The sequence below is a fragment of the Notolepis coatsorum genome (genome assembly GCF_963971535.1).
Source record: "Notolepis coatsorum genome assembly, chromosome: 6".
Classification (NCBI taxonomy): domain Eukaryota; kingdom Metazoa; phylum Chordata; class Actinopteri; order Aulopiformes; family Paralepididae; genus Notolepis; species Notolepis coatsorum.
In genome coordinates, this window is record NC_140170.1 from 63,802,972 (window position 1) to 63,818,785 (window position 15,814).

Genomic DNA, 15,814 nt, shown 5'->3' on the forward strand with positions numbered 1-15,814 from the left:
ACTTTCTTTTAATGGGAAATTCAGTTGTATGTTCAACATTGACTATTAAATAACTTTAACATTTTCTCCAAAAACGCACCAGGTTACAGGAGCTTCTCTCACTCAAACAAATATAATAATTAGTTGATTAGTTAAAAACCTGTTAAGCTGTACGCTGTATTTCGCCTAAAGGTACATGCCTAAGTAAATGGAAGATTGCTCCACTTCTGCAAGGTCAATTTGCATTTTCTTGGTATCTAGGAACATCTAGGGACCTGGGGGTATGTATTTCCAGTGTCAGAAATATTGTGTCTGTTACTAGGCTGAGTAAATTGTAATGAAGAAAAGGAGAATATATATGATCATTTATGATTTTTGCATCTTTGATCATGTTAAATCTGCGGGGCACGAGAAAATGCTCACTGAGCTCATTCACCACCTTATTGAGATCATGTGTAAAAAAAATCTAAGCAAATGAACCGCGGGAAGATAATTAAACAGAAGGATTTGTAGATACAGTAATTAATGATAATAAATTTTAATTATAAATTCATATTTGACCATGAACTTGACCTTGACCTTATTATGGCCATCATACATCTATGGATAGGGTAAATGCTCCTCTTTCCAATGGCAGGGTTGAATCTGGATTTAGTCATTTCCTTGCGTTTTTTACGATAATTAGCATTTTTCGATAAATTCGTATTTCCGATAAATCGTATAAAACATTGGTAAAAATGAAAATATACACTTTGACTACTGTTTTTGATAGGGTTATGGTCTTTATTCTTGGCTACAAAAAAAAAGATTTAAAAACATTAACCTCTTAACATCCAAGGGCCCACATGTGGACGATTCTTTGCCGAACTCTAGTGGCTCGGGTGTGCATTTCTTTTAATACAATATATAGATAGAATTAAAGCCCTATTTGTTGCCTGTCGATTGCCCTTTCAGGTGACAAAATCCGTTGAGCGGTTCTCGAGTTACATGCCGATATGTGAGGCGTGCCCCAAAGTACGCAAAAGTACACATTACCACCCCCGACTCCCGGGGATCTAACTCCGTCAATCATTTGGCGATCTCGAAAATCTTTGCACAGGGTTGTAGCCAATGAGTGTGGATTTCCAATGATACCCCATGGTATGATAATTGGGGATCTAATACGGTCTCTATTTATCGATTTATGATAAAGAAAAGCAGGGTCCCCCTATAGGGGGACCTTAAGGCTTAACTTTAATGAATACAATACAATTACCGATTATAGAGGTGGCTACGTGGCGAGCCCAGCGCTCCACATTGCTTTCAGTTTAGCTGGTCGTTCATACTAATACACATTGGCCGTATTAGGGGGTGGGAAACTGATGGGTGGGGATCGGGCGTTGTGGACAGCGACTCCAACAGGTCGGTTGGTGCGCCTGCGCAGTAGAATCAGGAAGTGTCGGGGGCAGCGTGAGAGATCGAGCTGCGCAGGTGAAAAGATGCGACTGCTGTTACCTCAAGTACAGCAATACACAAAGGGGACTTGTGCTATGTATGACTTAGTCCACATTGCAGCCGGCTTGTGGGAGGCAAGAAACAGCGTTCGTGACAGGGGAGGGTTGAATTGGATGATACGAAATTGGGATGGGAGAAAATATAGAAGAAATGGGAGAAAAAGTGGATAATAAAAAAAAACAATTACCGATTATGGTGGAATGGTTGGTGATCAAGGACATAAACTGACCAAAGGATACCAAAGTATTGAGTTTTGAATAAAAAATATAATTTTATTAAGTATTAAAGGTCCCATGCATTATAAATGGCCTTTTCCAGTGTTTAGCATTGTTTCCTAGCAATGTGGTCTGTGTCTCTAATTATCATATTGACTCATCAGTCTAGTCTCGAGTTCACGAGATCTTCCCTCACTCAACTAAGCCGTTCTGATTTGACTGTTTTGCTGACGTGAATAAGGCACTGGTTGAGCTGATTGTGATCTGATTGGCTCTGTGGTTGTAGTCACCGTCCACAATTCGCTCAACAGAGCGAGTGGATTACTTCCTCAAACAGGGTGCCGAGTCCAACAGACAGCAGAGAACGAGCGAGCGAGAGAGGGAGAGAGAGAGATAGAGAGGGAGAGAGAGAGATAGAGAGGGAGAGAGAGAGAGAGAGAGGGACCGCACGGGGCCGCACGCAGGAGTGTGTGTAAAAATGTGTGTGCACCGTCTCTCTCCCTCGTCGGAGCATTTACACACAAACTTGACTGCGTGTGTGTCGGGGACGCATCTCTCCTCTCTCTCTCTCCCTCTCTCTGTCTGTCTCTGTCTCTCTCTCTCTCTCTCTCTCTCGCTTGCTCGTTCTCTCTCTCCCTCTCTCTCTCGCTCGTTCTCTCTCGTATGTATCACGCTGTGTGGGTGACTGTCACTCAAATCGCTTATGGGCAGAGCCCAGCCAAATCAGCTTGAAATCTTGAACTAGAAAAATGCTGTTTTTGAGTACTTGATTAGAAATATAAAACAATGCATTTTTTGTTTACCTTACAGATGTGTTCCATAGACTCACAGGAATTGTGTAAAGTTGCCCAAATAGTGAAAAGAATAGCAATGCATGTCCCCCTTAAATTAGATTAGATAAAAATACAACGAAAAGAGGTTTGGCATCCAACCAGAGTGCACATGTAACAGTAAAGTGCAATAGTAATATACAATGTACAGGTGATTAAACTGGGTATACAATATATAAATGAGTACTACTCAGTAATAGTGCTGATGATGTTCCATCAGGAGCAAAGAAGCTAAAAGCAGACTTCCAAAGTTCAGTACAAACTCTAGGTGCTTTAAGTGTGAGCCAATCATTGTAACGTGTACTATATCAAGTGTACTATATCAAGCTGAGAACCGGCCCATTCCGGTCACCACCGGCCTATCGATCGATGCATCTCTCTAGTCACATGGCCTGCTCTAAAGCTGTCACATGTTCTACTCCAGCCCAGGTGAAGGAGTGGTTTACTTTAGTCTACTCTGCTAAACCAGAACTCACTACTGTAACTTCTACTCTGCTAAACCAGAACTCACTACTGCTAAACCAGAACTCACTACTGTAACTTCTACTCTGCTAAACCAGAACTCACTACTGTAACTTGATGAAACATTTGATGAATCAAAATCACCAACTTATTCACCATGTGCTAAAAAAGATTAGATTAGATTAAAATGTATTATTATTATTATTATTATTATTATTATTATTATTATTATTATTATTATTATTATTATTATTATTATTATTATTATTATTATTATTATACAGCATAAGTACAGTACAACAAAAAGAAGCATACAACCAGAGTGCAAATGTAATAGTAAAGTGCAATAGTAATACAGTATACAATGTACAGGTGATTAAACTGGGTATACAATCATATATAAATTAGTATTACTGAGTAATAGTGCTAATCAGATGTACAGAGTTGTAGTATTAATATGTACAGTGATACCGGTATAGAGACACTATGGTAGTAAGCCATACTGGCCACTGCAGCGTAACTAACTAGTAAGAGTATAGGTAAGGGATATGTACAGATATAGTATCTACAGATAAAGTTCCAACACAAGCCTTGTGTGTTGTTTAGAGAGTGGTTGAATAGTTCTGTCAACATGGATAGTTAGCTTGTCTGCACAGTGACTCAACGGAAACTATGGCGGCCATCTTACAGTTGAACTGTTGAATTGACCATATTCACACAATGGGCCATGTCATGCGCCATGTCGGCCACATTTGCTCTTATGTTATGCTCAGGTTGGGATTCCTTTCCACCCTGTTCCCACCTTGGGTTTGCTGTGTGAATATGGTCAATGAGAGTTAAGATACGATAAAATATTCCTTTACTGATCCCCTTGGGGAAATGTGGGTGTCATAGCAACATGGGGAAGGTGGGGGGGGGGGGGGGGGGGGGGGGGGGGGGGGGGGGGGGGGGGGGGGGGGGGTAATAGTAAAAAGACATAAATGGCAGGGTAATAGTAAAAAGACATAAATATAGGAAATAAAATTGTATCTGAATATAACAAATAAGAGGGGGAAAACAGTGTAATCAAAGGTGCAGGTGAGGGTCTGCATGCCCTAAGGAAAACAGTGTAAACAATATAATTAACTCTGAATATAAGAATATGAGAAAAGTAAACAGTCTAATCAAAGGTGCAGATGAAGGTCTGTATGCCCTATTGGATATATTATATGTTACAATAAATATAGGAAATAAAGAATTAGAATCTGAATATACAGTATACTATGAGTATGAGTAAAAGTAAACAGTATACACAAGGTAGTACATAGCTTGTGTATATACATAGTTCTGTGGTTGAAAACACTTGTTTGCCACGTTCATATATATTAAGACCAAATTGGGCACCAATTTAAAATCAGAGGAAGAAGTTCGTCTCAAAGGGGCCAAACAACAGCATAACAACATTAGCAGTGAGCAGATTCCAATAAATAAATGATAAATGAGCAGTCCTGATTCTTTTCTCCTGGTTGAAGGGTTGAGATGTACTTTGCCTCTGCGTCTTTCAGTATAGATGTTGAGCAGACGGACACTTTGTCATCCATTAACTAACTAACCAATAAGGCTTTTATCCGTCTTCTGTGGTGTTTTTCAGGAGAACGGAGGCCAACAGCAACAGGGAGCTATGGAAGCGCCTGCAGAACACACAAACTACTCGTACCAGCACGCCAAGTGAAGCTAAGGTAGGGTAGTTGGAGGTTTCTCTGCCCTGTTTACGCTGCCGGCGACAGTGCCCAGCTTGCTCGCTTGCACACATGTAGGGGACGGTCTTCATTTTCATGATCAGTCTGAACTGTTGAAACTGTCTGAACGTTGGTTTCAGGGCAGTCGAGAAGGTTGTTTAGCCTCTTAACGTGCAACGGCCCGGGCCCTCTTGAGGACGATTTGCCCACCAGCGCGACACGCCACTTTGCCGACCTCTAGTGGCTCGGGTGTGAATTTCTTTTAATACAATATATATATAGAGAATTAAAGCCCTATTTGTTGCCTGTCGATTGACGTAATCCGTTCAGCGGTTCTCGAGTTACATGCCGATATGTGAGGCATGCGCCAAAGTACACGGCAGACTTTTTTTTTAATTATTATTACCACCCCCGACTCCCGGGGCTCTAGCCCCGTCAATCATTTGGCAATCTCGAAAATCACGAGCGAAAACAGGAAGAGAAAAAACCGCTGAATGCATTGCAGTCAATGAGAAAACTGAAACCTGCAGAGCTTCTTTTTCTTTTTTACAGTTTAACAAAATCGCTCCTAATCACTCATTTATGAACAGATTTTTATGGAATTTGGACATGTACTACATAAGACTTCAGGCTACGGACCCAGGTTGTTTTGGAAATACTATGTTTGGATATTGCAACTACTACAGAAAAACGTTTTTCTACAACTCAAGTTCAGACCTATGTTACTCTATTTCATTAGCACTAAAGTGATCTTTCTTTATTGTATCAGAAACTTCAGAATGTTATCTTTCAAAAGTATAAAGTATAGTATTTTGGTTTGCAAAAAAAGTATGTAGTCCTCAAAAACAAAAACAAAAATGGCCACTTTTTGGGGCGCCTGTTAAGAGGTTAGTACATATTGTAATGCGAGTATAGCTCCTGATATCACTGCCTTGTTTATTAGGTAAATTGGGAAATGGTCAGTGATGTATTCCAAAAATTAAGACCTGTTTGAATTCTAGTGTGACGTGTTTGAATGTTTGTGTAAAATGGTCAGTGATGAAGACCTTCAACTAAGGTAAACATGAATACCACTTTTTTTTTTTATTGATGACCCATTTATCAGGCTATTCTCTGTCCTCGCTCCACAATGGTGGAACGAGCTTCCCACCAGTCAGGACAGCTAGAACTCACCAAATTTTCCGCTGTCGACTAAAAACACACTTCAATCAATAATAAAAATAAATAAAAACGACTAACCTAATAGTCTTTTACCAGTATGCACTTTGCTACTAAGTAATCTACCTTGGGGCGGCTACCTGGTGCAGTGGGCAAGGCGCTCACCACGAATACTGGAGACTGGGCTCGAACAGGTACGCCTCCCTGTTCGAGCCCAGCGCTCCACATTGCTTTCAGTTTAGCTGGTCGTCCGCGTCCGCACTAATACACATTGGCAGTATTAGGGGGAGGGAAACTGATGGGTGGGGATCGGGCGTTGTGGACAGCGACTCCTACAGGTCGGTTGGTGCGCCTGCGCAGTAGAATCAAGAAGCGACGGGGGTGGGGCCCCTCCAAAGCCCAGACCCCTGACGCTGAAAGATCGAGCTGCGCAGGTGAAAAGATGCGACTGCTGTTACCTCGAGTATTGGAGGGGACTCGTGCTATGTATGACTTAGTCCACATTGCAGCCGGCTTGTGGGAGGCAAGAAACAGCGTTCAAAGACAGGGGAGGGTTGAATTGGATGATACGAAAATTGGGATGGGAGAAAAATAGAAAATGGGAGAAAAAGTGGACCCAAAAAAAAAAGTTATCTACCTTGCCTATTATTACCTACTATGCTAATATGTCTATACTACTATGCACTCAAGACTGTAGCACTCAAGTTCAACACTGTTTGACAAACAATCTTACTCACCCTTAGCTGCCAGAGTTGTACCCTCCCTGCTGAATTGTTGCACAGAACTTGTAAGTCGCTTTAGATAAAATAATCAGCTTAACGACTAAATGTAAATTTGAATAAGAATTCAAATCAGAATTTGACAGTAATTTGACTTGACATACCAGCATGATGTCAATACCTGGAGCTCACATGTTAATTATTTCCTCCTGCACCCACACCCTTAACCCCCCCCCCCCCCCCCCTCCACACACACACACACACACACACACACACGCATGCGCGCGCACACACGCACACACACACACACACACACACACACACACACACACACACACACGCACACACATACATAATACACATAATGACCTTTTTTATTTGACCAAGTTTCCTCATCGAGCGCTTATCCTCATCACTAGGGCACAAGTATCTTTGTGTTTTATTATAAATGTAAACACGACTAACGTAGGTAATTCCCGGGTGACCGTGTTGGTTTAAGAGGGATATCAGAAGAGTTTTGTTTTGATCTAGTCAGCATATACTATACTAAGTACTGGACGGATTGTAAAATAACTATTATTTATTAACAGTAATTATTATATGATCAATGGTGAAACAAAAGACCAGAAGACAAGTGATTTTGTTTGCAGATGATTCTGTGTGTTCTGAACACTGTGTTATATTGCAATAGGACCTGATAAGCATATAGCTTCTTCCTATTTCTTTTCTCTCTTTTTTTTTGTTTATTATTACCTACTTGCTTACTTACTTTTTTAGCAAATTATCTTTGCATTAAATTTATTTTTTACATTGTTGTTACTTTCTATTTATTGTTCGAAATAAACCATTCATTCATATAAGAAAGCCCACTAATGTGCCGTGTCTCCTGCAGCTCCCAGCGGTGAGGGGCTGAGAGCAGGTGATGAATTGAACCAAAAGGAGAGGGTTCTCCTGGAAGATAACGGCTCCACACCGCCACCAGGCCCCCGGACTTGAACATGGATGACAAAAGGAACATGCGTGTGTGTTTTGACAAAAAAAAAAGAAAAAAAAAAGAGGGACAACAACTTTTATTCATTGGACTCTTCTCTCTTCTTTAAGAGTTGAACAACCAAAGGGGGGGGGGGGGGGCGCCTTCTTCAGAGAGAAGCTTTGATCTATTTTGATAACTGAAAATCAAATACAATAATAAAAATGACAAAAAAAAGTAAAAAAAAGTAAAAAAAAAAAAAGAACAAAGAAAGAATTAAGAAAGGAGGAATAGACACAGAGCATTATTTTTGTGTAATATAACAAATTCTTATTTTTAAAAAAAGAAAAAAGCATTCTGGAAGTTTCAGAGTGATTCGTGGAAAAGAGTTATAACACAATGTGTCTTTTTATTTTTTGTAAAATATGCAAACTTTTATTTTTATTTCCTGATGTCTGTTTTTTGACATTCTATTTACAGCGGTAGGACAACAATTTGTACAGCTTTTAAAACTCACAACACTATTGTTGGTCTAATGTTTGGTGTAATTTAAAAGCATGGGAAACAAACCGTTTAAAGCTACTTCTTCCTAAAACTGCTGCGGTTCCGTACACTACAGATGGTTATAATATCGATTGTTCGTAGTTTATTTAAAAGTAAAGACGATTCTGAAACTGTAAACCATTCTTTCATAGATGCACAGAATTTATGAGCAAAAGACAATCATGATTATTTATATTTATATTTTCATCATAGTTCTATTGAGGACATTCAGACACGCCATTTAAAGACATTATTTAATGCTTTTAGTCTATTATAAGTTAACATACGTAGCTGATTCATTTTGAAATACATATTTGCCTTAAATCCAAGGCCTACACATTAATGAGATTAAGAAACTGTAAAAAAATCTGTCAAAGACTCAGAGAAATTATCAATCTTTAGAAGAATATATTCTGATTCCATATTGATATTGATATATTTTTATTTTTATTTTCATTTGTCTTATATTCAATGTAAGTCCTGTCGTGAAAATATATGTTGGCTTCCAAAACAGTCCACATTAACCCTTTCAGGTGTAAGATTTTTGGAATGTTTTCTCATTGGCCTGTAGCCATTGTGACCTCATCAACATCATCATCATCATCATCATCATCATCACAATGTTCATCAAAAAGCTCTCATCTCACATGTGAGCTTATACATCTGAAAGGGTTAATCCATGGGTAATAAGGGGTCCGATTTCCCGATGAAACTTGGTGTTGATATTCCAACAGTGACCTATATTCTATTATTTCTTTGGAACAACTGTCCCACGTCATATCAATGTCCATAAGAAGTGGTTTTAAGCGGTTTTGTTATTGGTAAAGGTTCCGGTAAAGGTAAAAGGAAAATAATTCACCTTTTGTACAAAGTATAAAGTGATAAGTGGATCTGAGCAGTTAGATTACCTTGAGATAATATGTGTACAAAAGAATGGCGATATGACTAATATTATGAGTAGATGAGAAAAGTGACAATGAGGGAAATCAAACGGAGGACTAAGAGGGTCCCTTAGAGATCATGTTTTAGGGGGAAAGGGAGCTGTAAACCTTGTTTTTGTTTTGTTTTTGTTTTTTCAATGCTGCTGTTGTCTCCTGAGTTTGATGTTCTGACTGTCAGTGATTTTTAATTCTTTTGTTTGAGTGTAAATTGTGTTCTGTTTTTTTTTGTCTTTCACTTGAAAACCTTTGAGCTGTTATGCCTTGTTTTTTTGTTTTTGTTTTTTTTGATGACTTCGTTTTCAAAGTAGATGAGAATTTAGCTGTAGAGAAAGATAGCTTTGTTAGAGGGTAGATGTTCGCTTTTCTCTGTTGTTATTAGATTCATAGGATTTTTTTATTTTGTTTTTGTTGTTTTTAGATTAGTGCTGTGCTATTCGGTTGTGCATTTTGCACATGGTCCATGCAAACTAAGAGATAATGTTTTCACGTCTTCTGTCCTCCTCACATTGACTTCCGTTTCACAACACTGTTGTCTTTCACGTTATTCTGTTTTTTTAAGCCTTTGATTCAAAGGTAAGTCAATGGAAGTCAGTGTCATGCCACCACACATCATAGCCCAATCACGTCGATCCATAGAGACATTAAAACAACAACAACTGCAGATACAAAAAAAGTGGTTTTAGACTTTAATAGACTGAATAGACTGTTTACTACTAGACCATGGAAGTGCCATTAAAGATGACATCTCACAACCTTTAGTGAGACGGCAAGTTTGAATGAAACTCGAGCTGAAGCCTTAACGTTTTTTCCTCTGAATGAACAGCCTTATAACTGTATTTCATTGGGTTGGGGGGGGGGGGGGGGGTGGACACACACAGGCCTGGTTAAATGTCATCATCAAGGCTGTGTCGGGTTTAGCCATGAGATAACGCAGGGCTCGACTTCTCCTCCATCACAGAACAACCACTTTTTAAAGTTCTAATCCAGTGAAAACACGATTTGATGAGTCGGCCGATTGTTCCTCTAATGATGACCCTGTGGCCGTCTCTTCCTCTTCTTTCTCTACTTCACATGTCATTCTCTCTCTCTCTCTCTCTCTCTCTCTCTCCAAACCAAAGATGAGGTAACCATCCAAGCTGTCAGAGAGATAAACGCTGCTGTCATCTGCAAAGACTAGACACGCACATTGACCAATCAACACAGCTGCATCCTTTTTAAGTGAGGAATACTTATAGGAGGCGTCCTTTAGGTCCTAAAATATGTAGAGAGCTGGAGCAAGGTGTCAGCGAGTGTATTTTAGATGGTATTCCGGATAATAGCTTAATATCCTGGATTTGACGTAAGATATGGCGTCTTCGTTTCCCACTCATGAATGACCAATTGACATATCTCAAACCCGCCCTCTTTTCTTGATCCTCCAATCACACCCGTTGCACATTATCGTACATCTAGCAGTGGTGCACAAGTGGATAATGAAATTCAGATCAAACTGTCAAACTAGACATCCCAGATCAAATATGATTAAAATCCAGCAACCCCTCATTCTGTAAAAACAATGCAAAACCCAGGAAATGGGTGATTTTCACAACAGGCCCCCCTAACATGAACAAAAGTGGACTTTTTTGTTTATGATATTCCGGATAATAACTTAATGTCCTGGATTTGACGGAACAAACTGTTGTGATTGGAGGATCAAGAAAAGAGGGCGGTGTTTGAGATTGAAACTATATATATAAATACAACTTCCACTATCCCAGGGTCTCTTTTCAGGGCTAATGTAACCGGGATATGACGTTTGCCTACGCTGAATCAAACACAGAATAATTCATACTTAATTGTAATGGGAAATATCGCTGTAGAGAAGTTCAATGAGCGAGCAGAGGCCCGAGCCTGTCCTTAAACGAGCTGTGTATCACTTTAAAAAGACACAGGGGACGTAGTCCACTTCTAGTGAGCGTGTCAAGCAGAGAGTCGATAGGCATTTTCAATCTTCTTGTAAATACAGACTTTTCTGTTGTGGTCGACGACACACTTGCTTCTTTTTATCGTTTTTGTATTGTTTCCACGTGGCGTGTTTTGTTTGTTGTCATGACTGTTAATCTGTCCAGATTACACACAAGAGAAATATCAAACTTTTCAGTGCACCAACCTCATGAAGGAAAATGTCATGGATATCATTTGTTCAAAAAGAATGATATTCCATGTGTTAGCCGCCATCACTTTGAATACACACGAGAAAAGAAATGTTTTTGAAACTATGAAATGACCAATTGTAACACACTGCGGTGCATACCGTTTTTTTTTTTTTTTACGCTTTGACCCACGATTATCAGCGAGAATCACGACATCGTACGATGCGGAATCGTTAACGCGCTGAAACAAATTCACACACCTTTTTAAAATGATCAAACGTAAGGTGACATAAAATGTCGTTATGATAATGTGTGTGTACCGTACCGTGTGCACAATCTTTGAAACAAGAACATCTTCCTGCACTTATTTTTTTAGTACATATAGCAATTGAAAGAAAAAAAAGAAGAAAAAGAGATCTTGGTGTCCAGCCCATGTGGCTTTGATGGCTGATTTCATAGCTTCAAAATGTTTTGCTGCTAAAAGGGGACGTCCAAGCGGTGCGTTAGACGCTGTCCTCTCTTGTCCAAGCGGTGCGTTAGACGCTGTCCACTCTGAATGTTCACAATGTCTTCTCTTTAACTCGGTTGATTCAAAGTAGGCTATGTCCCCCCCTCCTCCCCAGAATGATCTAGTTTTACATTCAACATCGTCAAAACAAGTTTACTCTCTGGGTCCGTTATGTGCAGCACAAACAGTCACGTATTATATTACCAAACGTTAAAGGAGCTATAAGTGGTATTTTCTTTTGTTAAAATATGTGTTAAATTGTGCGACATTCCGACAGCCATCACTGATGTGTCTGGTCAGTAACATGGGTCTCCCAGTCCCTCCGCTCTGCAGTAAACAGAAAATACATGTTCTGGTATCTCTTTTCCCTTTATCCAATCAGGAGAGAGAACCCTAGATATTTTTTTTTACTTATTTCAAGAGATATTGCCAAGCCAAATGTGCTCATAGCACTCACTGGTAGATTTGTTTATTTGTTTCAAGGACACATTTGCTTAAAACAATTTGTATTAGACCATGTTTGCAGTGTGGAGTTCTCTCTCCTGATTGGATAAAGTGGGAACGGGATACCAGAACATTTATTTTGTGTTTACTGCAGAGCGGAGGGACTGGGAGACCCATGTTACTGACCAGACACTCTATATTCAGTGACGGCTGTCTGAGAGTAGAGCTATTATTTTAACATGTAACATTTAACATAACCCTTATTCTAACAACAAAACACCACTTACAGCAGCTTTAATAGTCAACACCTTTGAACAGAAATGATCAAAAGGCAATTGGTCTGTTTGCTCTGAGGATATGGCTGCCGTGTATCAGCCGTGTTTGTGTGTGAATCCTTTGACATTTTGAACATACAACCGGCTCCTCTCACTCACTGCTTGTAAACAGTTTCTTTATTTATACAATAACTCATTTTGTACAGTTTTGTTAGAGGAAAAGAGGTTTTGATATTTGGTTGTTTTGCAAAAGCCACTTGGCTACTTTTTGTCTTCCTGTGCCAGAGTTGCTAAATTGTCTTTAACTTGTGTTTTTTTTTTATTGATTGAGATAAGATTTCCTTCTTTCTTGTTTTTTGTCTTTGAATTTGAATATGTCAGTTTTCATTTTTTTCTTTTTTTTTTAAATAAAAGATTTTTTTTTTAAATTGTGAGTAATCCATTTCATAGTTGTGTGTGTGCGTGCATGTGTGTGTGTCCTTTCAAATTGAGCAAACATTTCCAAAAGAACATCCCATCATCTAAAATGAAAAGGACAGTAAAACTATCATATCTCATCAGTCTAATTTCACTCATGTATAATGAGTTTCATAACACAGTAGATTCATAATCTGAATGGCACATCAGTGAGGGATTGTGGGGTCCGTATCAATGGATGTTGGAAGGTGTCCTTTTATCAGAGATGTGACCAAGTCATTGTTTTGTAAGTCTCAAGTAAGTCAGTCTTAATGGTAAGATTAAGATTTCCTGTCACTCACTGTCATAACTAATAAAGCCAAAATGCCCTAAACATAATTATATAAAAAAAAAGAATATAACTGTACTATGATAGCATGTACAATAGTGCTGTATATACAGAACATTTTAGCAAGAATCGTGCAGCTCTAGTATATATATCTGTCTGAATATACCTGCATATAATCCTTTTTACATATCTGTAGATAGATACTATATCTATATCTGTACATATCCCTTACCCAATCTTACTAGTTACGCTGCTGGCGAGTATGACTACTACCATAGTGTCTTTATACCTGTACATATATTTTTTTTTTATCCCATTTACTATTTTTCTCCCATCCCAATTTTCATATCGTCCAATTCAACCCTCCCCTGTCTTCGAACGTTGTTTCTTGCCTCCCACAAGCCGGCTGCAATGTGGACTAAGTCATACATAGCACAAGTCCCCTCCGATACTCGAGGTAACAGCCATCGCATCTTTTCACCTGCGCGGCTCGATCTTTCAGCATCGGGGGTCTGGGCTTTGGAGGGGCCCCGCCCCCGTCGCTTCTTGATTCTACTGCGCAGGCGCACCAACCGATCTGTAGGAGTCGCTGTCCACAACGCCCGATCCCCACCCTTCAGTTTCCCTCCCCGTAATACTGCCAATGTGTATTACTGTGGACGACCAGCTAAACTGAAAGCAATGTGGAGAGCGGGGCTCGAACAGGAGGCATCCTGTTCGAGCCTAGTCTCCAGGATTCGTTGCGAGCGCCTTGCCCACTGCGCCACGTAGCCGCCCACTATACCTGTACATATTAATACTACAATCTGATTAGCACTATTGCTCAGTAGCACTAATTTATATATTTTATACCCAGTTTAATCACCTGTATACAGTATATTACTATTGCACTTTACTGTTACATTTGCACTCTGGTTGGATGCCAAACTTCTTGTCGTTGTACTGTACTTGTGCTGAATAATGAATCTAATCGAATCAAATATTATAATATTCTTGCGGGTGAAAAAATAAAAGTGCTGTTTTCACCCCAAAACAGTCAGTTTGCTCCTGACAGTTTGTTCACATCGTGTTCATGCTGAAGGAAGGCTTCAAATGAAAGCGGTTAACAGATGATAGATTGAAGCGTGTGTGGTTCATTACAGGTACAGCTCGTCTACCACTAAACACCTCTAATGATCACGTTCAGACCACATTCAGTACACAGTCGTTTTTTTATTGAATCCCTCAGTTGACATTACGATGAAAACCCATTCCAAAGGCCACATTAAAGTCACAATAGAACTTGCAACTGATTTTCTAACAGCCAAAGAGACGTTCGTGTATAGCCTATACTAATACAACTTCCCTTGACGACTCAGTTGTACTTCTGAGGCTTTATGACTTTATACAAGTTTCTTCTGAACAGATTTAAGCCAGAATTGTGATTTTTAAATATGTATCCTGTCCAAATTAGCACTTCATTGATATTTTCTGCTATATATTCATGGTATAAAAAATTAAATAAAACATATTTACACCTTTGTCATATTCATTGCTTTATCATATTATCTATAGCTATAGCATATAATGCAATCTAGGATAAAGTCAAAGAATATTTTCATGAATGAGGCCCAAACTGCAGTGGGGGACAGACCCGCCAGGTGTCCTTTTCTGACCCTGGGAAGGGGGCAATGGTACAAGATTGGGGTACACCCATATCACCTTTTGCTGCCCATACTGTATCATTCCAGTACAAATACTGAACCGAGCCATTGCTTTCGCTGAATAGTATAGACAGGGCCGGACCTAGCACATTTGGTGCCCTAGGCAAAAATCACTCCTGGCGCCCCCCTCCCCCCAAATAAATGTTATGTTAGATACTTTTTTTAAATGTCAAAATATTGGTTGCAGATATAGAAGGGGGCGCAAAAATGTCTGCCCAGCAAATTCTTTTAAAGGATATTAATAATATATATATACTTATTTTTATGCTGGGTGTAGTTTTTGGCGCCCCCCTCTGGGTGTGTCAAACACTGAAGAAATTCAAGTCCACCTAGTTGCCTGGCGTTAATTGCAGTTTGGTTATCTGGTTTCAGTGGTGGAGAAAGTCTTATTTCCTTGTTGCCTAAAATCCCTTATTTAAGGCCATGTTTAGACGGAGAGAGTCTGAACAGAAACCGCAAAAGTCGTCTTGCAGTCTCACTTTTAATGTTGCGTTTAGACTAGTGTTTTGGGATGGAATTCTGCGTGCAGACGAGGCTGTGTCGACTCGAGACGACGGAGCCCCGCTGTCACACAATTGGCGCAGATGTCACATGACCAGAAACGTCAGTGGCCAATCAGATTGCGCAAACCGAACGTGGAAGTGCAACTCCGTTAGGGAAAATATTCACGCAAACCATACGCTACACTGCCTCAGGTCGTTGAGACAACCAGGCATGCTGTGAAGACCCGCCCTACTCTGCCTCTGATTCGCAGACTGTGGGTGGGGGAATGTGATTGGACCAAAGCAGAATCACAGACAGTGGCTCCAGTCACTGTTGCGATAGCCGCTGGACTGATTCTTGTGTATTTAAAAGTACTGCCAATGTAGCCTTCAGGTGATCTCCGTGGATATAATCAGACATGCTTGTCCGCTTTGTTTACGCTTCTAGGCTACTGGCGCATGCCTGTGATGTAAGCAGTATGCGACGAGAGCCTTG

General features: G+C 39.8%; 1 protein-coding gene across 1 annotated transcript in view; it reads left to right on the forward strand.

The window, feature by feature from the left end:
- Positions 1 to 9,886, forward strand: part of LOC311229512 (RNA-binding motif, single-stranded-interacting protein 2-like) — a gene marked incomplete at its 5' end in the record, with an annotated part of 55,754 nt that extends 45,868 nt beyond the window's left edge. Inside the window, 2 exons of the mRNA XM_084315589.1 lie at positions 4,611 to 4,698; positions 7,468 to 9,886. Of these exons, the coding sequence (XP_084171715.1) occupies positions 4,611 to 4,691 (81 nt within the window). The 3' untranslated portion in view covers positions 4,692 to 4,698; positions 7,468 to 9,886. The remainder of the gene's footprint in view (positions 1 to 4,610; positions 4,699 to 7,467) is intronic.
- Positions 9,887 to 15,814: the final 5,928 nt, after the last annotated feature.